Source organism: Perognathus longimembris, chromosome 16 (assembly GCF_023159225.1).
Source record: "Perognathus longimembris pacificus isolate PPM17 chromosome 16, ASM2315922v1, whole genome shotgun sequence".
NCBI classification, from domain to species: Eukaryota; Metazoa; Chordata; class Mammalia; order Rodentia; family Heteromyidae; genus Perognathus; species Perognathus longimembris.
The window spans coordinates 28,835,361-28,858,907 of NC_063176.1; the positions used below are offsets into that span (position 1 = coordinate 28,835,361).

The 23,547-nt window shown below is 38.9% G+C and overlaps 1 protein-coding gene across 2 annotated transcripts in view; it reads left to right on the top strand.

Moving 5' to 3' along the window:
- The window catches only part of Cep135 (centrosomal protein 135), a 58,704-nt gene that overhangs the window by 25,329 nt on the left and 9,828 nt on the right, over positions 1 to 23,547 (top strand). For both annotated transcript variants that reach the window (XM_048364374.1, XM_048364375.1), the window contains exons 13-21: positions 318 to 470; positions 3,723 to 3,800; positions 8,373 to 8,524; positions 10,460 to 10,575; positions 10,649 to 10,803; positions 11,243 to 11,298; positions 12,476 to 12,644; positions 20,394 to 20,504; positions 21,040 to 21,225. In XM_048364374.1, coding sequence (XP_048220331.1) covers positions 318 to 470; positions 3,723 to 3,800; positions 8,373 to 8,524; positions 10,460 to 10,575; positions 10,649 to 10,803; positions 11,243 to 11,298; positions 12,476 to 12,644; positions 20,394 to 20,504; positions 21,040 to 21,225 — 1,176 coding nt within the window. The remainder of the gene's footprint in view (positions 1 to 317; positions 471 to 3,722; positions 3,801 to 8,372; positions 8,525 to 10,459; positions 10,576 to 10,648; positions 10,804 to 11,242; positions 11,299 to 12,475; positions 12,645 to 20,393; positions 20,505 to 21,039; positions 21,226 to 23,547) is intronic.

Consider the following 23,547-nt stretch of genomic DNA (forward strand, 5'->3'; position numbering starts at 1 on the left):
AAAAGAGCCATTTTTGCTTATTTTAGGATTTGGCAATGCAAATTAATCCACTTCTGGATTTTTTCTACAGTACTCAAATTTCAGCTCCCTTAGATCTGCCTAGCTAATTTCTGTTTGTCTGTCTGCTGTCTAGTATCCAGCATTTTGTGCTTATTATGTCTTTCAAATATCCTTTTTAGTTTTATCATTTGATTTGAATCCTTTCACTGTAATTTCGTTGGGATTTGGGAAGACAGTGGGAATAGCATGTGTTTAGTGTGCCTTTTCAAAATCGTGGATACATTCTAAGTGTTTATTTAGGTTTTTAATTCTTTAAGGCTCAAGAAGAATTATCTACATTAAGACAAGGATCCTCTCAAACCACAGTCCCAAGTAATATTGTTAGTCTTATGGAAAAGGAAAAAGAACTTGCGTTGTCTGATTTAAGAAGAGTTATGTCAGAAAAGGAAGCCTTAAGGGAAAAGTTAAAAGTAAGTAATATTTTCAAAAGATAATTTATTTGAAAGAAAAGGTTCCTATATGAATTTTACTAGTACACTGCTGCTGATGCACATCTATATGATATGGCAAGTGGTACAAGCTGGCAGACCCAGCTGGCCTTATTAGGCCCAGCCTGTAGGTAAGAGTGCTGTTACATTTCTAAACTGTTAAACACACACACACACACACACACACACACACACACACACACACACACACACACACACACACGAAGACTTTCATTGTGATAACGTGTTACTGGAATTTGGTTACATATTGCCTGTAGTTTCTTTTGTGCCAATTGAGAAATGCAATAGAGACATTTCCCTTACAATGTTTGTTGTCTGATTTTTTATAGAAAACATTTGTTGGGCTGGGAATATGGCCTAGTGGCAAGAGTGTTTGCCTCGTATACATGAAGCCCTGTGTTCAATTCCCCAGCACCACGTGTATAGAAAACGGCCAGAAGTGGCGCTATGGCTCAAGTGGCAGAGTGCTAGCCTTGAGCAAAAAGAAGCCAGGGAGAGTGCTCAGGCCCCTGAGTCCAAGGCCCAGGACTGGCAAAAAAAAAAAAAAGAAGCTCAGGCCTAGGACTGGTAAATAAAATTATAAATATATATATACGTATATACATATATATACGTATATATATATTTAAAAGAAAAGAAAACATTTGTTGACCCCTGAACTCAAAGGGAAGTTTTTCATGTGAAGAACAACACTTCTTATTTAAAAAAAAGAAGAAATGATGCCATACAATTGACCCATTTTTAAAAGAGTACAATTCAGTGGTTTTTACTATACTCATAGTCTTGTACAATCTTTTCCACAATCAACTTTGGACACAACAGGAAACTTTCTATCCATTTACTAGCAGTCTGTTTCCTCATGGTTTCCTCAGACACAGGCAATCTGTAACCTACTGTTTGTCTCTGTGGATTTGTCTACTCTGAGCATTACATATAAATCGAATCATTGAAATGTGTGGGGCTTTTTTGTTTTGTTGCAGCGCCAGGAATTGAGTAGTAGGCCTTTGTACATAAGGAAGCAATCTACCACTGGGCTAGCTACATCCCCAGTCTAAATATGTCATGTCTGGCATCTCTTTAGCATATACTTTAAGGTTCATTCACAAACAATGCTAGAACACTTGTTTGTAAGTTTTTAGTGTCTCTTGGGCATATAGCTGCTCATAAGTCGCTCTCTAGTTCATCTGCTGAGTCTCTAGTCACCAAGGCCAAGCTGTTTTCCAGAGTTTGCTTACTACTGTTGTGAAGAAAGGTTCTAACTTCTGTGCATCCTCTTCAGTACTACCTTTACCTGCTATTTTTATTATACTCTCATTGTGGTTTTGATTTGCCTTCCCCCAGTACTTAATGATGTTAAGCATCTTGTCAGGTGCCTGTTGGCCAGTTTGATTTAATTTGATTAATTATTTTTTTGGAAGAACATCTGTTTAGATCTTTTGCCATTTTAGCATTGGGTAGTTTTCCTACCCAATTATTGACTGAAGGAGTTTTCATATAGTTTTGAAACAGCCCCTTATCAGTACTGACTTGCAGATGCTTCTGTGGGTCTTCCTTTTACTTTCTTACTGGTATCTTTGAAATGCAGATGTTTGTAATTTGTATACAGTCCAGTCTATCCTGTTTCCTTACTTGCTTGTGTTTTAGAGTCATAGCTAGGGGAAGTATTTTTAAATTCCTTTTAAAATCTCCCAAATAAATATGTTAATATATGTAAAGCACTTAACAATGTTCAGCACATTATAAGTATTATTAATGTGAAATCTGTTCTTTGCTTGTAGTTTATGTTATGAAATTAATGCTTTGAAAGAAGCAGCTAAATTTAGGGGGGAAAATAGGCATGTTAATGGTAGTCTTTATGTTACAAATTTTATCCCCATAATACAGTTTACAAATGTTTTCTATTGGAAATGAATACCTTTCAAAAAGTGTTTTCTTATTATAAAAATCAGTGTTAAAATGATCAAACATGAAACTTATGTGTAATGCGGCAACTTTTAGCTCAGGCTACACACTTTTTCTTTTCCATGTGTATTAAAGTGACTGAAAATGTAAAAATAGTCTTTCTAAATGCAGTAGTACTGAAAACTTAGAGTGACACTCAAACTACCAAAATTCTTCTGAGTTTTCAACAGGCTTTTACTTATGAGAAAGCCACTCTGCTCCTTACCCAGTTGTCAAGTCCAGGTGTTAGGTCTAACGTGTCCCTGCAAGTTCCTGTCTTCCAATTATTAATTGGATTCCATCAGTGCTACTTCTTTCCCATTAACAGGAGTAAGTCTTAACTATGGGGGAGGATCTGTCCCAAGTGCTTCTGTATGTACGTTCTCTTGGATATCATAAAAGACTTTTCTGATCAGGGCTGCTTACAGATGATGTCTCTGAATTACAGTGAGTTTTAAGTAATTTGCCCAGCCTCACACAGCTGTGAATCACAAGGACTCCTGGCTCCTGCATACTGTTACTTTCTTCTACTTGATACTTTTTTGTGTCTGCTCCCATCTTATTCTTGTCATTGCTCTTTCACCTGCATTGTTAGACTTCATTTTGATCTCTATTTACACTCAGAATCGTCTTTCAGAAAGAAATGTCTGTCACTTTATATTTAATTAAAATCCGTAAACTGTTTACAAAGACTTTAGTGATTGCTCCTTACCTACTTCCAAATCTAGTGTCTTTTGCCCTAAACTCACTTTTGCTGTTCCTTACTCCCCCTTTTCTCAAAATTCCAAGCTTACTGGCCTTTTTCTTGCCTCTAGTCTTCTCTGTAAACAATGGAAAGATTCATTCATTCCTCTTAATCCCTTCACTAGCTCCTTATTCATTTTAAATTCATCTTAAATAGCAGATAGCAAATGAATGCCTTTTTGTGCCTTGTTTTTCTTAGATTTCTTATAGGGCACACTCCTTACTTATTCTGCTAATTTTTTGTTCTTTTATACTTGTGCTTAATATGGGTTAAATTGTGTAAGTCTTTCTAAGTGTAGCTACCATTCAGTGTCTTTTACAGTCATACCTGGAGGTAGAGAATGTAGATGATAACATGTTGTGCTTTCTTAAATCCAAAAGCACTGTTTCTATAAAATGTTAATGATCTTTCTAAAACAGTGCTATGGTTTCTGAAAAAACATATCACTATAGACTTTCATTACGTTGGTGATTTTGTTTTGTTATCAGCTATAAATGAGCACGTTTCTATAAAATATTCTCTTTCAGAATGTCCAGGAAATGAGTGTTTTTGGAAAAGCAGAATTAGAGAAGACTATTGAACATCTGACACATGTTAATCATCAGGTAATTTATTAAACTGGTTCTGGGGCACATTGTATTTTATGAATGGCTGTGTCTGATATACTCTGGGTGGACTGTATAACATGATTTTACTGGCAACTTCTGCTAGCAGTTGGGGCTGTGTGCTCTAAAGGCTGAAATGGATTCTGGTCCATTTCAGTTTGTTGAACCTATAGGAAAATGGCCTGACCTCTCTGTGCCTCAGTTTCCTTATTTATAAAGTACTAGCACTATTGCTTCTCAAGGCTTTGTGAAAATTAAATGGGTTAGTAATATAATTGAAGAATTCAGAAAAGTTTATTGTTAGGGCTCAGCTCTTGTCCGTGATTATTGTGGTTTTGATCTTGTGAAAATATATAACACAAGCATAAAATGGGAAGTAAAACTCACTGCCACAGTTCTCTCTGTGCCTTCTTGGGCTCAAGTCCTTTATATGAGACATACAGTATTTGCATATCTTCCCATATACACATTTTTGAGTCAGTACTAGGGCTTGAACTCAGAGCCAGGACAGTCTCCCTTAGCTTTTTCACTCAACACTGGTACTCTGCCACTTGAGTCACACCTTCACTTTTGCTTTTTACTGGTTAATTTAGATCCTGCCTGGGGCTAGCTTTAAACCACAATCGTTAAATCTTAACCTCCAGAGTAGCGAGGATTACAAATGTGAGCCAACAGTGCCTGGCTAACTACTCATTTGTTTTTAAATTGCTTATGATTCCTTGTACAATATAAATGCTATGTATATAACATTACAGTATATAGATTAGGGAATAATAGCAAGAAGTCTGTATACTCTCAGTACAGATTTACCCATCACGAGCCTAAGTACATCATGTACAGAATCCATTAGCCAAATCTGCATTGAGGCATATGTGGATTATTGAAAGAATTAGTATTTGAAAAGATAATGACTTTTCTACATATTATGAAAATACATGCTTTGATTTAAATGTACACTGAATTCCAGAAGCATGAAAAGAATCCTAAAGATAAATGAAATATTTTTTAATAGTGAAAAATACAATATGCCTATGGATAAATTTTCAGGCCCTTTAAAGAAAACATTATTTAGCCTTATTGAAAAAAAGGCTTATGTGGGCTGGGAATATGGCCTAGTGGTAAAGTGCTTGCCTTGTATACATGAAGCCCTGGGTTCGATTCCTTAGCACCACATATATATTAAAAAAAAGCCGGAAGTGGCGCTGTGGCTCAAGTGGCAGAGTACTAGCCTTGTGCAAAAAGAAGCCAGGGACAGTGTTCAGGCCCTGAGTTCAAGCCCCAGGACTGGCAACAAAAACAAAAAAAGGCTTACGTAAGTGAAGGAATGCATATGAAAAGGTGACAGATATGTTATTTAAAGTAATATTAATTCTCCCCAAGTTGACCTATGGAGTTGGTGTAGTTCTGGCTAAAATCTCAAGGAGTGTGTGTATGTGTGTCCTTATGGTGCGTGGTGTGTGATGTGTTATGGAAATTGGCAGTCGCTTCTAAAATGCACATGGAAACAAAAGAATCTGAAGTTTTAGAGACCATGATGGCAGATTTGCCCTATCAAATATGAACTCTATAGAGTCATTGTAATTAGATAGGGATAGTGGCCCTATAAGAATCCCTTGAGAGCAAACCCTCAAACAGAGAGTCCCAACACACCAGAGAACTCAGATCAGTAAGGAAAGAACAGTTACCAACTAATGGCTTCTGGAAAAAAAAGTTTGCTCTTCCATCAAATATACCATACCTGCATATCATCTCAAAGATTTACTGCGCGACTGTTCAAAACACACTACATTTTAAATAACATTTTTCAAAGCATACTACATTTTTTTAAAGAAATTCAGGAGAAAATCTTGAGCAATAATAATCCTGGAGAATTAATAAGAGTAGTATTTATATAGTGTTTACTATATGTCAGGCACTTATCTCAACATTTTATATGTATTGTTTAATTTCCATAACTATATGAAGTAATACTAACATCCTTTTCTCACAGAGAAGTAAACTGAGGCCAAAGGGAAATATGTCTAAGACCATGTGACTCGTGCCAGAATATGAATGAGTTGATTCATGAAAGGAAACAGATAAATAGGACCATGACAAAGATACCTCTATTAATCTAATAATGATACATTGAAAAGACAAAAACCATTAATGGGAAAACAACTTGCTACACATTTAACACCCCCTCACCTCTACCTGCATCTCTGGAAAAAGTTCAACAGGAGGTGTGACTAAACACAACATTTCATGGTGGAAGAAAGTACAATAACTAATAAATGTAAGATGTTTTACCTCTGCTGGGCACCAGTGGCTTGTGCCTATAATCCTAGCTACTCAGGAGACTGAGATCTGAGGATCACGATTTGAAGCCAGCCCAGGCAGGAAAGTCCCTAAGACTCTTATCTCCAGATAACCACCCAAAAGCTGGAAGTGAAGCTGTGGCTCTAGTGGTGTAGCACTAGCCTTGAGCACAAAAGCTCAGAGACAGTGCCCAGCCTCTTAAGTTGTAGCCCTAGGACCAGAACAACAACAAGAAGAGGTTCTGCCTCAGTAATACAAAGTTAAACCACAGTAAAATAATTTTACACACACACCAGATCATCAGAAAGTGACAACTTGTAACAAGGATTGGCACATACATATCTGTGGCTCCTGAGAATGTGAACCAAGCACTTCTTGTAGAATAATTTACCATTTTGTTTGTAAGCCTCTCGTCAGTGTGACAATAACCCAAGAAAAACAACTTAAAGGAAGAAAGGTTTCTTTTGACTCTTGATTTCAGAGGTTTTAAACCATAGTTGTCTGGCTCCATTGCTTTGAACTTGAGTGAGGCAGAACTTCATGTCTGAGATGACTGAGAAGGTGTGATGATGGAGCGGAGTGCTCACCTAGTAACCATCACAGAACACAGGGAATAAAATGAACAGGTGACAAGATACATCCTCCAAAGGTCCTCTGCCTAGGCTCCTCAAGTTCCACAACCTCCCAAGGCACCATGGCCAGAGACCACGCCTTCCACAGCTGAACCAGGGGAATTTCAGATTCAATCTGTCACAGACATTATCTAGTATAGGCATTCTCCGTGAGCAAACAGTTCCTTTTCTAGATATCATCCATGGATAGGAGGAAGCAGTCTACTGTCTGTTTTGTGACTTGAGTCTTTAGCACAAACTTATTCACTTGTTTGTGTTACCTGTACCTGTTTTTGTGCATCAGTGGACAATGCTTTTCTGACAGAATCTGAAAAGTAATCTAGGTGGAAAATGGATACAATTGTAGAGAGAGAAGTGTTACTGAGCAGCAAACATTAATGAACAAATTACTAACATCAACATGTAATAATATTACAAGTATAATGAATGTTGCAGCAAAGAAATGGCTACAGAAAGCTATTTAAGACCATTCTACTTTTGTAAAGTTCATGTATAACAAAGGAGCATATTGCTTAGCAGTTCATATTAGAATAATGCACTTAAGAAAATAAAAAAGCTGAATGATGTGGCAAATGCCTTCCCTACTTGAGAAACTGAAGCAGGGCATCACTTGAGTACATGAGTTCAAGGATAGCCTAAGTGATGTACCGAGACTCTGTCTCATAGATCAAACAACAAAAGAAAGGGAGCGATGAGATGCGCAAGACTCACAATGATGGTTGTGGGGCAGGAGGGTGTGGATGTGTCTAAGGACTGTCCATAAGTAGTTTCAAAAACTCAGAGAAAACATTTTAAAGTCATGTGATAAACATGTTTGTTACTTTAATTCTTTGTAGTCTATGTTTACTCATGCTTGAAGATGTCTCCCAGTGCATTTCTATCTGAAATTCATACTATTTTAATTACAGTAGCTTTTTACTTTAATTTGACATAAGTGTGTTCCACAATTTTTGTAGGATACAGTTTTTGCAAATTCTTTTCAGAATTAATTTTTTTTATTTTTTATTGTCAGACTGATATACAGAGCAGTTACAGTTTTATACGTTAGGCATTGGATACATTTCTTGTACTGTTTGTAACCTCCTCCCTCATTCCCCTCCCCCTCCCCCTTACCTTTTCCCCCCATGAGTTGTTCAGTAGATTTACACTAAACAGTTTTGCAAGTATTGCTTTTGTAATTGTTTGTTCAGAATTAACTTTGAAACCTTATGTTCAGTTCAGATTTTTATTGGAATTTTGTCAAATTTATGATTATCTGTCCTATTGCATGATAATCTAAACATCAAGTTTGGTTATATTTTATGCCCTTCAGGAGAATTTTCATTTCCTCCCATGAATCATGCTCATTTTATGTTTGCGTTACAATATTTTCTGCTTTGGTTGTTCCTTAATTCTTGTCTACTTATATTTTTTCTTCAGAGATTCCTCAACTTAGGTTCTCTGCTGATGGCCCCCTTTCTTTCATTGCTGTTATGGACTTATTCTCTTCTTTCTTTCATTTCAGTAACAGAAGAAATGAACATATTCTCATCCTGACATCTTTTAATTTCCTTAAATTTCTTCTAGAAATATTAAAGAGTACCTATGAGAGATAAAATTAGGTATTAACATATATGCCTATTGCTTTTTATTTAAATTATAGCTTGAAAATGAGAAATATGAATTACAATCTAAAATGTTAATAATGAAAGAAACAATAGACTCATTAGAGAACAAATCAAAACTCCAAGCTCAAAAATTTAACCATGTGGCCGGTGACTCATCTCATCATAAAACAGAGATGAATTCCCTTAGGTAAGTTCATTGAAACTTGCAGTGTTTCACATTGGGGACAGGCTTCTGATTATGTAAGGCTGTTGTACACTGGCCTTTGCAGTGGATTTCCAGAAGCTTCTGAAAAGCATGGATTTAGAGGCTGGTCTCCAGGGTTCTCTTTTGCTAAAGAAATCTAATTAGGTCTTGGATTTTTTTCCCAAAACTTTCACAGACCAATATAAAGTATAGGCATGCTTAGAACCTTTACCATTTATTTATTTATTCATTCATTCATTTTTGCCAGTCCTGGGGCATGAACTCAGGGCCTGAACACTGTCATCTTCTTTTTGCTCAAGGCTGGCATCCTACCACTGGAGCCACAGTACCACTTCCAGCTTTTTCTCTTTATGTGGTGCTGAGGAATCGAACCCAGGGCTTCCTGCATGCTAGGCAAGCATTCTACCGCTAAGCCACATTCCCAGCCCGGAACCTTTATCTTTTTAAAACCCCATGAACAGAAACTTCATATCCTTTTGTAATCATAGATTATATTTAATTTGTAAATTTGCTAAATTTTTTATTTCATGTCAAAACTAATTATTTCACACATCCAACTAAAGGTATTTTTCCTCGAGTTAAAAATAAATAAATAATTAGATGGAAAAACAAGCCAGGCACTGGTGACTCACACCTATAATCCTAGCTACTCAAGAGGCTGAGATCTGAGGAATACAGTTTGAAGCCAGCCTAGGAAGGAAAGTTTATTGGACTCTTATCTCCAATTTACCACTAGAAAAGTGAAAAGTGAAATCCTGGCTCAAGTGGTAGAGCACTAGCCTTGAGTACAAAAGTTCAGGGACAGTTTCCAGGTCCTGAGTTCAAGCCTCAGGACTGGCACCAAAAAATACACACACACACACACACACACACACACACACACACAACAATAACAACAACAACAAAAAAGTCCAGTTCATTTGTGCTTTATAATATAGGACTATTGAAATTTGCAGATTCTTGCTGCCTATACCTTCTTGATTTCCTACTCTTTTGGTAACTCTTTCTGACTTAGAAACATATATATTTATATGCATATGTGGCACCAGTCCCAGGACTTGAGTTCAAGACCTTATGTTCTCATGTGGCTTCTTTGCTTATGCTGATGCTTGAGAGATCCCTCCAACCCAGTCTTTACCTGGTGAATTGGAGATAGAGTCTTGCTGACTTTTCTACTCACATTGGTTTTGAAAAGAGATCTCAGAGGTCTCAGTCTCCTGAATAGCTAGGATTATAGACATGAGCCACTGTTAGCCAGCTAGAAATTTTTGTGTTATTTTTGAGATAGTAAGATTTAGAACTCAGGGCCTTTTGCTTGCTTGGGTTTCTTGCTTTGTTGGCCCTCTACACTTAAGCCACGCCTCCAGCCCAGAGGAGGGACAAGTGTAACAGGCCTTTTAGAAAGCTAAATGGTAGAAATGTGGAACATGGACTTGAAATCTTAGAGGCAAATTAGAGACCAAAGGTCAGAACTGAAACATTGGTGATAAACTTAGAAAACGAAGAGTTCTTACATGAAATCCAAAGGTTTAGCTGACCTAATGAAGTGAAGACAAAAGAGAGAAACAATAGAATAGTCTAGAATGTAACCTTAGAATATTGGATTATTAGTTAGGACACTGGGAAAGGGGTTGCAACTAGGAAAGTGAGAAGAACCAAGAAGCCTCTAAGAAGAGTATACAATTAATTTTTGATTTTTATACTATATTATTTTTAGGAAGATGGAACGATTTTGGAGAAGAATGGTGAACAGCAAGAAATATTATAATGTAATATAATGACATTGATTATACTGGAAGAGCTTTAAAATAAAAGAAACTTAAATAAGAAATGAAAATATTTTAAGACCTCTCATTTAAGAAATCATTGCTATGAGAGATAAAGAATACCATTTGTTTTTGTCCACTGATTCTCTAGGATAGTCAATGAGCAGCTACAGCGGTCAATTGATGACTGTCAGCACCGACTCTCCATAAAAAGAAGTGAACTGGAATCAGCCCAAGAGCAAATTAAAATACTGGAGGAAAAAATAGGTAGGTGTTCCTGAGTCTCACCTTGGCTAATCCTAGTTTACTGTGTCTAATGAACATTTCTCTTCATGAATAGATAACCTAACCCTTCAGATGGCATCCCAGAATGAAGAGGCTCATGTCATGAAGAAGACCATTGGAGTTATTGATAAAGAGAAAGACATTCTCCAGGAGACTGTCGATGAGAAGACAGAAAAGATTGCAGACTTGCAAGAAAACCTAGCTAATAAGGTTTGCTATGGTTAGCTGCTCTTTTCCAGCATATGAATAGAAAATTATTTTATCCCCCATTTCCAATATGAAGTTCTTAGAGTTCCTAAGAGCCAGGACCATGTGTGACATGTTTACGTTTCTTTTTATCCTCATCATTTGACTTTCAAAATGGGACCTTATCTGTTTCTAGAGTTTTATAAGGTCTCTTTTTATGATTTTATGAGGTCTCATTAAAACAAATTCTATAAAGAAACCACAGAAGTTCTCAGGAAGGGTGAAAATGTGCTGATATAGGGAGCATATATGTGGGGCAGGAAAACATTCACTTAGAGTTCTCATAATTGCAGATTTTATGTAATTTAACTACTATAGGTAACCACTATATAAATATAGATCATACAAATTTAGCTAAAGAGATTTCTGTTTGAATGGCTTAGAATCTTTTATATTTCCATAGGACAAAGGTATTGCTCAGATGAAGAAAACGATCTCAGAATATGAATTATCTATGAAGTAAGTAATGAAATGGCATCTATTTTTTAAAAATAGATTTTCAGGAAATATACTTTCTCTATTTAGAAGCCATCTAGTAATAGGAACATTTCTCCATTTTTCCCCAGTGGCAGCCTTTTTCTCAGTCTCTTGCTTAAAAGTATTACTCTTTTTAACTCATCTTTCATCATCCATATCTGAATCTCAGTAACTATTCTGTTAAACTTGTACTTGGCTCTTTATTTTGACTATAATTGTTCAGATTTTAAAATGTAGATGGCTGTGATAACCAATTTGAGATTTTATTCTCCACCTTCAACACTGTCACAAAATTTTAAGGGTTTTTTGTTCGTTTGTTTATTATTTTTTTTATTTTTATTTTTTGGCCAGTCCTGGGCCTTGGACTCAGGGCCTGAGCACTGTCCCTGGCTTCTACCCGCTCAAGGCTAGCACTCTGCCACCTGAGCCACAATGCCCCTTCTGGCCGTTTTCCATATATGTGGTGCTGGGGAATCGAACCGAGAGCTTCATGTGTAGGAGGCAAGCGCTCTTGCCATTAGGCCATATTCCCAGCCCTCGTTTATTTTTGTTATTGGTTGTGGGTCTTGCACTCTGAGCCTGGGTGCTGGTCCCTGAGCTCTTCAGCCTCAAGGCTAGCACTCTTCCACTTGAGCAACAGTACCACTTCCAATTTTCTGGTAGTTAACTGGAGATAAGAGTCTCGTGGATTTTCCTGCCCAGGGTGGCTTTGAATCGAGATCTTTAGATCTCAGCTGCCTGAGTAGCTAGGATTACAGGTGTGAACCATCCATGCCTGGCAACTTAAGTTTTATATCTAGTCTTTCCCGAAAGACCATAAGCTGCCTAAAAACAAGTCACTAGTTATATATTTTTATATTCCTTTACATCTTAGTAGTGGGAATATAAATATTTAACAAATATTCACTAATTGAACACATTATGTTTGATTCTTAAGAGTTTACTTAGCTTTTGGAATAATATGTTTTTTTCTTTTACATACACTGATTGATATAGATCTGCAATCCCTGAATTCCCTAATTAATCAGTATCTAAATGCAGCAGTTAAAATTCTTGTACTCTTAATATACTTAATTTAGCTACAAGTATTTTTGTTTAAATAAATGAAAGATTTTTTTTAAAAGCTCTCTTTATTCTTACTACATCATTCATTTAAAAGCCAGCTAAAGGAAACATTTGGTAATCGAGACCGGGAGATAAGCAGCCTTCGGCGCCAGCTAGATGCAGCTCAGAAAGAACTCGATGAAGTGGGAAAATCGAGAGATGTGGCTTTTAAGGAAAACAGAAGATTACAAGATGATCTGGCTACCGTGGCAAGAGAGAACCAGGTATGAACACCATGAATATAAACTTTTTTTTTTTAATTTTTTTTTATTATCAATTGAACATAAATTTTTTTTTACAAGGTGCTGTGCAAAGAGGGTGCAGTTACATAGTAGGGCAGTGTGTACATTTCTTGTGATATCTTACAACCTGTTTTCCCATCCCTTGTCTAGGTCAGGTAGACCCATATGCAGTATACAATGTATCAAGCACATATACAGTGTTCATAGACTTGGTCTCTACTGTCTCTCCATCTCCCTTTGTTAACAGTCATATATCAGGGAGATCATGCCCCTTTGTTTTCTGTGTTCTAGGCTTGTCTCACTCAACATTATTTGTTCGAGTTCTGACCATTTCCCTGCGAATAACAATATTTCACCATTCCTAATCGCTATGTAGTATTCCATTGTGTATAAGTACCATATTTTTTGGATCCATTCATCTGTGGAGGGGCATCTGGGTTGTTTCCAAATTTTGGCTATTGTGAATTGTGCTGCGATAAACATGGAAGTACAAATGTCCTTTTGATATCTTGGGTTTTGCTGTTTAGGATAGATGCCTAGGAGTGGTATGGCTGGGTCATAGGGTAGGTCTATATTGAGCTTTTTGAGAAACCTCCATACTGTTCTCCAAAGTGGCTGTACTAATTTAATTTGCACTCCCACCAACAATGGAGAAGGGTTCCTCTTTCCCCACAGCCCCTCCAGCATTTGTTGTTTCCTGAGTTCAGAGTATAGGCCATTCTAACTGGGGTGAGGTGGTATCTCAGGGTTGTTTTTATTTGCATTTCCTTTACTAGCAGGGATGTTGAGCATTTCCTCATGTGTTTCTTTGCCATTTTTATATCTTCTCTTGTGAAGTCTCTCTTTAGCTCTTTTGCCCATTTCCTAATAGGTTTATTGGGCTTGGAGGGGCTTAGTTTTTTGAGTTCTCTGTAGATGACAGATATCAGGCCTTTGTCTGTTGCTGTGCTGGTAAATATCCTTTCCCATATCGTTGGCTGTCTTTCTATTTTGGTGGCTATGACCTTAGCTGTGCAGAAACTTTTTAATTTGTAGTAGTCCCATTTGTTGAGTCTTTCCCCTATTTGTTGTGCGCCTGGGACTCTATTCAGGAAGTTCCTTCCTGTGCCTATAAGTTCTAGTGTCTTTCCTACTCTGTCCTTCAGTAGTTTCAAGGATTCAGGTCTGATGTTGAGGTCCTTGATCCATTTTGAGTTGATCTTGGTGCATGGTGATAGGCTTGGGTCTACTTTGAGTTTTCTGCATATGGCTGCCCAGTTCTCCCAGCACCAGTAGTTGAAGAGGCTATGTTTATTCCATTGTATGTCTTTAGCTCCTTTGTCGAATATCAGTTGGCTGTAAGAGTGCGGTTTTATTTCTGGGTCTTCAATTCTAATCCACTGGTCTTCCGATCTGTTTTTATACCAATACCATGCTGTTTTTGTTATGATGGCCTTGTAGTAGAGCTTGAAGTCTGGTATGGTGATACCTCCTGCACTATGTTTTTTGCCTAGAATTGCTTTGGCTATTCTAGGTTTTTTGCTGTTCCATATGAATTTATGGATTGGTTTCTCTATTTCAGTGAAGAATGTGGCTGGGATTTTGATAGGTATTGCATTGAATTTGTATAACAATTTGGGCAGTATGGCCATTTTCACTATATTGATTCTGCCTACCCATGAGCATGGGAGGTCTTTCCATCTCCTTGTGTCTTCTTTGATTTCCCTTATTAGATTTTTGTAGTTTTCATTGAATAGGTCCGTCACGTCCTTGGTTAAGTTGATCCCTAGGTACTTTATTCTTTTTTTGGCTACTGTAAATGGAATTGTTTCCATAATTTCCTTTTCTGTTTGTCTATTGCTGGTGTACAGAAAAGCTGCTGACTTTTGTGGATTGATTTTGTATCCTGCTACTTTGCCAAATTGGTTTATTAGATGTAGGAGTTTGGGTACTGAGTTTTTTGGGTCCTTGAGATATAAGATCATGTCGTCTGCGAATAGGGATAACTTGATTTCTTCCTTGCCGATGTGGATCCCTTTGATGTCCTCCTCTTGCCTTATTGCTATGGCTAGGGATTCCAGTACTATGTTGAACAGAAGTGGGGAGAGTGGGCATCCTTGTCTTGTTCCTGAGTTTAGGGGGAATGATTTAAGTTTCTCTCCATTTAATATGATATTAGCAGTTGGTCTGTTGTATATGGCTTTTATTGTTTTGAGGAATGTTCCATCTATTCCTGTTCTCTCCAAAGCTTTTAATAGGTATGGATGTTGTATTTTGTCAAAGGCTTTTTGGGCATCGACTGAGATAACAATGTGATTCTTGATTTTAGTTCTGTTTATGTGGTGAATTACATTGATTGATTTACGGATGTTGAACCATCCTTGTGACTGAGGGATGAAGCCTACTTGGTCATGATGTATGATATTCTTGATCACTTTCTGGATCCTGTTAGCTAATATTTTATTGAGGAGCTTTGCATCTGTGTTCATTAGTGATATTGGTCTGTAGTTCTCTTTTTTTGTTGGATCTTTGCCTGGTTTGGGGATGAGTATGATATTAGCTTCGTAGAATGAGTTCGGGATTTCTCCCTCCGTTTCTATTTCGCGGAAGAGTTTGAGGAGTATTGGAATTAGCTCCTCACTAAAGGTTTTGTAGAATTCATTGGTGAATCCATCTGGGCCTGGGCTTTTCTTAGTAGGGAGGTTCTTGATTACCTCCTGTATCTCACCGTAAGTTATTGGTTTATTTAGTTGATTTATTTCTTCTTGGTTCAGTTTGGGCAGTTTGTACTTCTCTAAGAATTGATCCATTTCTGTAAAATTATTGTTTTTTGTTGAGTAGAGGTTTTGGAAATAGCTCCTTATGATTGTTTGAATATCGTGTGTATTTGTTGTAATTTTTCCTGTGGAGTCCCTGATTTTACGAATATGAGTCTCTTCTCTTCTTTTTTTTGTGAGTCTTGCAAGGGGTCTGTCAATTTTGTTTATTTTCTCAAAGAACCAGCTTTTAGTCTTATTTATTTGTTGAATGGTCTTTCTATTTTCAATCAGATTTATCTCTTCTTTAATCTTTGTAATCTCTCCCCTCCTAGTCGTTTTAGATTCTGTCATTTCTTGTTTCTCCAGTTGTTTTAGTTTCATTGTGAGGGTATTCACCTGCTCTGCTTCCATTCTTTTAATGTGGGTACTGAGTGCAATGATCTTGCCCCTCAGTACTGCCTTAGCTGTGTCCCATAGGTTTCTTTGTGATGTGTTTTCTTTGTCATTGTGGCTTATGAATTCGTTGATTTCATCTTTAATTTGATCTGTAGCCCAAGTGTTGGATAGCAGCGTGGGGTTTAGCCTCCAAGAGTGTGTATAGGCTCTGTGGTATCCTTTGTTGTTGAGGGTTACCTTTAATCCACTGTGATCAGATATAATACATGGGATGATGTCAATTCTTTTGTATTTGCTGAGGTTCTTTGTGTGGGCTATGACGTGGTCTATTTTGGAATATGATCCATGGGCTGCTGAAAAGAAGGTGTATTGGGTCTCTGTAGGGTGGAAGGTTCTATATAGGTCTGTTAGATCCATTTGGGCAATGGTGTTATTTAGGTCCTCAGCTCCCTTACTAATCCTCTGGGTGTTGGATCTGTCTCTTGGAGAGAGAGGAGTATTAAAGTCACCCACTATGATTGTGTTTGCATCTATCTTGCTCTGTAATTCTGTGAGAATTTGCTTGACATATGTCGGGCCTCTTTTGTTCGGTGAGTATACATTTATCACCGTGATGTCTTGATTCAGGATTTTTCCTTGTATCAATATGTAGTGTCCTTCTTTGTCTTTTTGAGTGGACTTTAAAGAGAAATCCAGCTTGTCTGAGATCAGAATGGCTACACCTGCCGTTTTGGTGGGTGCATTTGCTTGGTAGATCTTGCTCCATCCTTTCATTCGAAGCCTGTTTTTGTCCCTTGCTGTAAGGTGGGTCTCTTGTAGACAACAGATGTCAACTTTTTGCTTGCGGATCCATTCTGCCAGTCTGCTCCTCTTGATCGGGGAGTTTAAGCCATTTATATTTAAAGAGATCAAGGATAAGGGTGTTTTTTCTCCTTCCATTTTCTTGTTGGGCTGTTTTTTCCTGTTGTTTTTTTTTTTTTCTTCTTGTCTTTAGTGAGCTGGTCTTTCTGCTGGACTTTGGCTATTGAAGTTTCTTTCTGATTCTGTCTGTCTTTTACGATCTCTGTTGGGTGGGCTTCCCCTCTTAATATTCGCTGTAGGGCTGGTTTTTTATTCACATACTCCTTTAGCTCCTCTTTGGTGTGGAAAGATCTGGTTCTCCCTTCGAATGTGAACTCCAGTTTCGCTGGATACTTGATCCGAGGTTGTAAATTGTTATTCTGAAGTACTTGGATGGTGTTCTTCCACTCACTTCGAGCTTGGTAAGTTTGTGTGGATAAGTCGGATGTTATTCGAATCCTCTTCCCATTGAAAAAAGTTTCCTTCTTCGCTTTGGCTGAATTCAGAATTTGCTCTTTAATCTTGAGGTCTGTAGTCTTGAATATTATGTGCCTTGGGGTGGTTTTCCTGGGGTCTGGCCTGCCAGGTGTCCTATAGGCTTCGGTTACCTGGATGGGGTCCCCTGTGAGATTGGGGAAGTTTTCTGCAATAACTTTATTGAGAACATGATTAAGCCCTCTGCTCTGATATTCGGCTCCTTCTTCTATTCCAATTATGCGCAGATTATATCTCTTGTCTTTGTCCATTAGTTCCTGGATTAATCTTCCCTGAAGCTTCACCTTTTCTTGGAGTGTGGTCATTTTCTGGTTGTTGTCAGCTGCTTCATCGTCCAGGCGAGAGATTCTGGATTCCATATGGTCCACTCTTTGTGTTATGGTTTCAATTGCGGAGTTTATGGATGTCAGAGAGCTATTCATGGTTGTCATGTCAGCTCTGATCGTGGAAATTTCTTCCTTTAAAGAGTTGTATTTTAAATCTATTTTTTCATGCATTTCAATTCTCAGGGTGTGGAGATTTTCTTTAAAGGCGGCTTGCATTGTATCCATTTTTGCTTCCATTTCTTTAAACGAGGCTTGCATTGTATCCAGTTTTGCTTCCATTTCTTTCTTGGCTTCCTGGGTGTCCTTCCAGATTTCCGCTCTAAACTCCTGGAATTGTTTTCTGATTTCATTTCTGACGGTTTCGATCATTCCTGTTAACATGTCCTCATTTGCTTTTTTATTCTCCATCTCCTCTCCAGTCGTGCTGCTTTTTGGAGCTGGCGAGTTGGCTTGTCCTTTGATGAACTGAGTTATGTTTCTTTGTGATTTGCGCATCTGGAAGTCTGTGTAGATCTTCCCTCCCTTCTGTGTAGGCGTGTCTGCTGCAGCAGGTGCTGTCGCTGTGGCCCCGCCCACCAGTGCAGGGCACGCCTACCAGAGCGGGCGCTTTCGCCGGGGCCCCGCCCTCCTGTCCACTGTGAGTCCCCTACAACAGGCACTTAAGTGGGGTCTGCCTCCCAGAGCGAGCCCTGGGTTGTTGGGTTGTGCTTGCGCCCTCCCGCGAGTCCGTTGGGGGGGGGAGGCAGTATGTGTGGGGCCCAGTGGGATCGACTGTCCGGGTGTGGCTTTGCACTCTCAGACCTCGCCTCTGCTGCGAGGAGGGGGAACTAGATCAGGCTCAGGTGACCCTGCTGGGCTGGTATTGCCCACCAGCGCCTGTGATTTTAGTTGTAAGAGTCCGCAAGGTCTAGGCGCCTCGGGTGGGGCTTACCCTGCCGGCCGTCCCCGGCCCCTGTTGGGAAGGGGACGGGGCCGGTTCTGCCAGTTCAGGAACCTTTGGGGGCTTGGGGCTGTTCCGCCCTTCCCCTGCTAGACTGGCTTCCCAGCGCCTGATGGGAGCTTCCCGCCTGATTTGGGGGTCCTTTGTTCCCACGGGAGTGGGGAGGGGGAGGGAGGGAGCTATAGCTTCTTTGTCGGGCTTGGGTCTCCCGTTGGGGGAAGGGATTATGGGGGACTCACTTTTGCTGCTTTGTGTGTGTGTCCCGCGCCGCCGTTGGCCCTTCAGGGGTTGGCGAAGTGTCGTGGTGGCTTCCCCCGTTCCCTCTTTCTGCCGCGCTGGGTTCCCTTGTCCGAATCCGGTGTGGACCCGAACTTCTCGTCGCTGCCGGGTGTGTCTTGGTCCGCACCCTGCTTTGTGTCCGTGGGGTCTCCCGCTATATGAATTCTGCGCTCCTGGCAGCCTGTCTGCCGATCGCCGGGTTCCCCTTGAATATAAACTTTTAAAGTTTATAAAATCTATTCATGTTTGCCAATAATATCCTAAGTATTTTTTTCTAAAATGTAATGATATAAACAGCAAAAGTATTCTTTAAAATAACAGTGGTCATCATACCATTAAAGCCTATAGTCTAGAATGTTCTGTCACAGATTGTCTACAGGGTACTACTGTACCCTGTGTATTTTTGTGTATTCAAGATGCCTGCTGGGTGCTGGTGGCTCATACCTGTAATCCTAGCTGCTCAGGAGGCTGAGATCTGAGTATAATAGTTCGAAGCCAGAGGGCTGGGAATATGGCCTCGTGGTAAATGCTCTCCTCGTATACATGAACCCCTAGGTTTGATTCCTCAGCACCACGTATATAGAAAAAGCTGGAAGCGGCGCTGTGGCCCAAGTGGTAGATTGGTAGCCTTGAGCAAAAAGAAGCCAGGGACAGTGCTCAGGCCCTGAGTTCAAGCCCTAGGACTGGCAAAAACAAAACAAATAGTTCGAAGCCAGCCCAGGCAGGAAGTCCATGAGACTCTTATCTTCCATTTAACCACCAGAAAACTGGAAGTGGCACTGGCTTCAAGTGGTAGAGCGCTAGACTTGAGGGCAAAAGCTCAAGGATAGTGGCCAAGCCTTGAGTTCAAGCCCCATGACTGAAAAAAGAAAAAAGAGAAAAAAAAATCCTGGTCAATTTTAATCATTAGTGCTATAGACCTGGAAATAAATTAGTGAATATTTTAGAATGCCATCTACTGAAAGGTAACATTTATGCTGATTTATTATAGAATTATGTCAGGAAAACTAATGATTTTTCTGTCTAAATACTTTTTTTTAAGTTTTTGTTTATTTATTTTATTTTATTTTTTGCCAGTCCTGGGCCTTGGACTCAGGGCCTGAGCACTGTCCCTGGCTTTTTTTGCTCAAGGCTAGCACTCTACCACTTGAGCCACAGTGCCATTTCTGGCTTTTTTCTAATTATATGTGGCGCTAGGGAATCTAACCCAGGGCTTCATGTATACGATGCAAGCACTCTTGCCACTAGGCCATATTCCCAGCCCTCTACATACTTTTTAATGTAACTTTGGGACATAATAATTGAAATCTAGTATAGTGTATCCCACTATACCAGACAGATGGGCGCTGGTGGCTCATGCCTGCAATCCTAGCTACTCAGGAGGCTGAGATCTGAGGATCATGGTTTGAAGCCATGAGAGCCAATAGAGCCATGAGGCTCTATTGCTGATATGTAAATTTAAAAAGTCAATCCCTAACTATAGGCTTTAAGTGTAGAAGTTAGATCCATGGTCAGGATTATTTCATGAGAGGTATGGTAAAATTTGGTGAAAAAGTCAAGAACAACCGGGGAAAATGCGTGAAAATACCATTTGGGGAGTTTTTCTTTATTTCTTTTCCTCTTATTCCCCAGTTCCAAAGGAGCAACTTGAATTTAAGGAAAATTTCTTCAACACTGTGCTCACTCTATCTGGTTTGTCTCCAATTTCTAACTGCAGGAAATCTCATTGGAATTGGAAGCCGCAGTGCAAGAGAAAGAAGAAATGAAGAGTCGAGTTCACAACTACATAACTGAGGTGTCACGATGGGAGAGCTTAATGGCCTCGAAGGTGACAGCATTGTTGAACTTGGGTTTAAGGCTGACTTCTTTTTCCTTGTTCCAATGCTGCTCTTGAATTTAGGATCCAGTGCTCTCTCAGTTTTTTTGCTCAAAGCTGACACTCTACCACTTGAGCCACAGATCCACTTCCATCTTTTTGGTGGTTAATTAGAGATAAGAGTAACAGACTTTCCTGCCTGGGTTGGCTTTCTGAGTAGCTAGGATTACAGGTGTGAGCTACCAGTGCCCAGTTTAGACAGCACTTCCTTGAAAACATTGGCTGCTGTACCAGCACTCAGCTAGCAGTGGCTTCTTAAACTTCTCATTAATTTAACTTTCTCATGTTTGTCCATTCTACCTCCACGATTAGATATTAAATATTTGAGAGTAGAGGTATTGTCTGTTAGCTCCATATTTCTCCAGAGATCTTAGTGTAGTGCCTGTGAGATCCAGTGACAGAATTCCCTGTGTATATATATGTTTTAGAACATTAGTATTCCACTGACAGTTACTAAGTTAGAAATTATTGCATTGTCTTAACCTAGGAAAAAGAAAATGAAGATTTGCTGAACAGATTTCAGATGCTCCACAGCCGTGCTGAGGACTGGGAGGTCAAAGCCCATCAGGCTGAAGGAGAAAGCAGCTCTGTACGCCTAGAACTCCTTTCTATTGACACAGAGAGAAGACATCTTCGAGAACGGGTGGAGCTCCTAGAGAAAGAAATACAGGAGGTAAGGCTTTATTCATCAATAAAGGCATTATTTAGTAAACCAAAGTGCATTTAAAGGTATTTTACTGATGTAAGTATATATATGCATATTTGGGGGGGGTGCACACACACACACGTGTGCAAGTGTGCATGTGCACCAGTGCCCGTGCTGGATGGTGGGCTCAGTGCTCTTGCTCAGATTTCTTTCTTACCACTGGTGCTCCATAACTTGAGTAATACCTCCAGCCGAACTCTTTTCTGGTTAATTGGAGATGGAGTCTTTACAGTCCTCTACATTTTAGTCTTCTGATTATAGGTTGAGCCACCAGTTCCTGACTGTATAAGCATTGATTTATACATAAGCATTAATAAAGTCAAGTTCAGTGGCAGTGATTTGTCATTCATTTTGATAACTTGTTTGAAAGCCCCGTTAGTGTTTTTTTTTTTTACTGTAGTTAAAGATAGGTAGCCATTTTAACTTTCCGAGTGTACAGTTCAGAGTGGTCTGCATTAATCACTGCTGTCTGTCTCCTGGAGTTTCCATCTACCCCAGCTGCGACTCTACACATTAAACACTCCTGTTCTTCCCTAGCCTCAATTCTTGGCAGCCACAATTCTACTTGCTCTCTGTCTGAATTTGACTCCTCTGTGTCCCCCATATAATATTTGTCCTTTAGTGGCTGGGGCTTTTTTCACTTAGCCTTAAGATTCATTTTACCTCAAGATTCATCCATATTTTAGCATGTTTCATTCCTTCTTAAATCTGAGTAATATTCCATTATAAGTATATACTACATTTTGTTTATCCATTTATCTTTTGTCAAGCATTTGGTTTGTTTAAATAGCCCATTTTGACCACTGAAAATGTTACTGTGAATACAGCTTGCAAATACCTGTTTAGATCCTCCCTCCTTCCCTCCCTTTCCTCTTTCCTTCCGTCTCCTTTCCTTTCTGTCATAATAGGAGTGAAGCAATATTTCACTGTAGTTTTCATTTTTGTTTTCAAAATGACTGGTATTATTGAACATATTTTGCTTATTGACAATTTGTTTAAATCTTCTTTGGAGAAATGTCTACTCAAATTGTTTTTCCTTTTTTTTTTGCCAGTCCTAAGGCTTGAACTCAGGGCCTGGGCACTGTCTTTAGCCCAAAGTTAGTACTCTACCACTTGAGCTATAGCACCAATTCCAGCTTTTTCTGTTTATGTAGTACTGAGTAATCAAACCCAGGACTTCATGCATGCTAGGCAAGCACTCCACCATTAAGCCAACTTCCCAGCCAGATTGTTTTCCATTTTAAAATAAGGGTTTTGTTGTTTAGTTGTAGGAGTTCTTTACATATTCTAGAGGTGAACACTTTACTAAATATGTAATTTGCAAATACTTTCTCCTATTCTTTAGGGCTTTTTTCACTCTATTGATAAATTGTTTTATTAATTGTCATCCAGTATTTGTAGATATTTGTGGTCACTGAGCTTCAAGCTACCCCATTTGCAATAATTTATTGTATCAGCCTTAGGAAACACATTTTATCTCTGCAATTTTTCCCTTTTTCTATGTTAGTAAAGTAAAACAGCTAGAGAAATGCTTCTCAACCTTCAACAGTTCCTCAGAAGCCATTTCTTTTTTTTATTGTTCACATTCTCATGTGGTATGTGAACCTGAATATTATTTTTATATTTGAACATTTGTTAAAATAATATTTTCTTTCCTTTTTTTTTTTGTCGGTCATGGGGCTTGAAGTTGGGGCCTGAGTGCTGTCCCTGAGCTCTATTTGCTTATGGCTAGCTTTACCACTTTGAACCACAGCAACACTTCCAATTTTCTGCTGGTTAATTAGAGATAAGAATCTCAAGGACTTTCCTGCCCAACCTGACTTTGAAATGTTATCCTCAGATCTCACCCTCTGACTATCTGGGATTACAGGCATGAGCCACCAACCTCCAGCTAAAATAATTTTTGTTTTAAGTGTGAAGTTCTCAAAATCTAGAAGTATGGTTTAATAAATTTGAAATTTTCACTCAAATATTAAAATTTTGAGAAACTTGAAAGGTGGATTCTTTTTTTTTTTAATTTTTATTATCAAACTGATGTACAGAGAGGTTACAGTTTCATACATTAGGCATTGGATACATTTCTTTCTTTTTTTTTTTTTTTTGGCCAGTCTTAGGGTTTGGACTCATATCCCCAGCCCCTGGATACATTTCTGGTACTGTTTGTTACCTCGTCCCTCATTCTCCCCTCCCTCCTCCCCCTTTCCCTTACCCCCCATGAGGTGTTCAGTTCACTTACACCAAACAGTTTTGCAAGTATTGCTTTTGTAGTTGTTTGTCTTTTTTTACCCT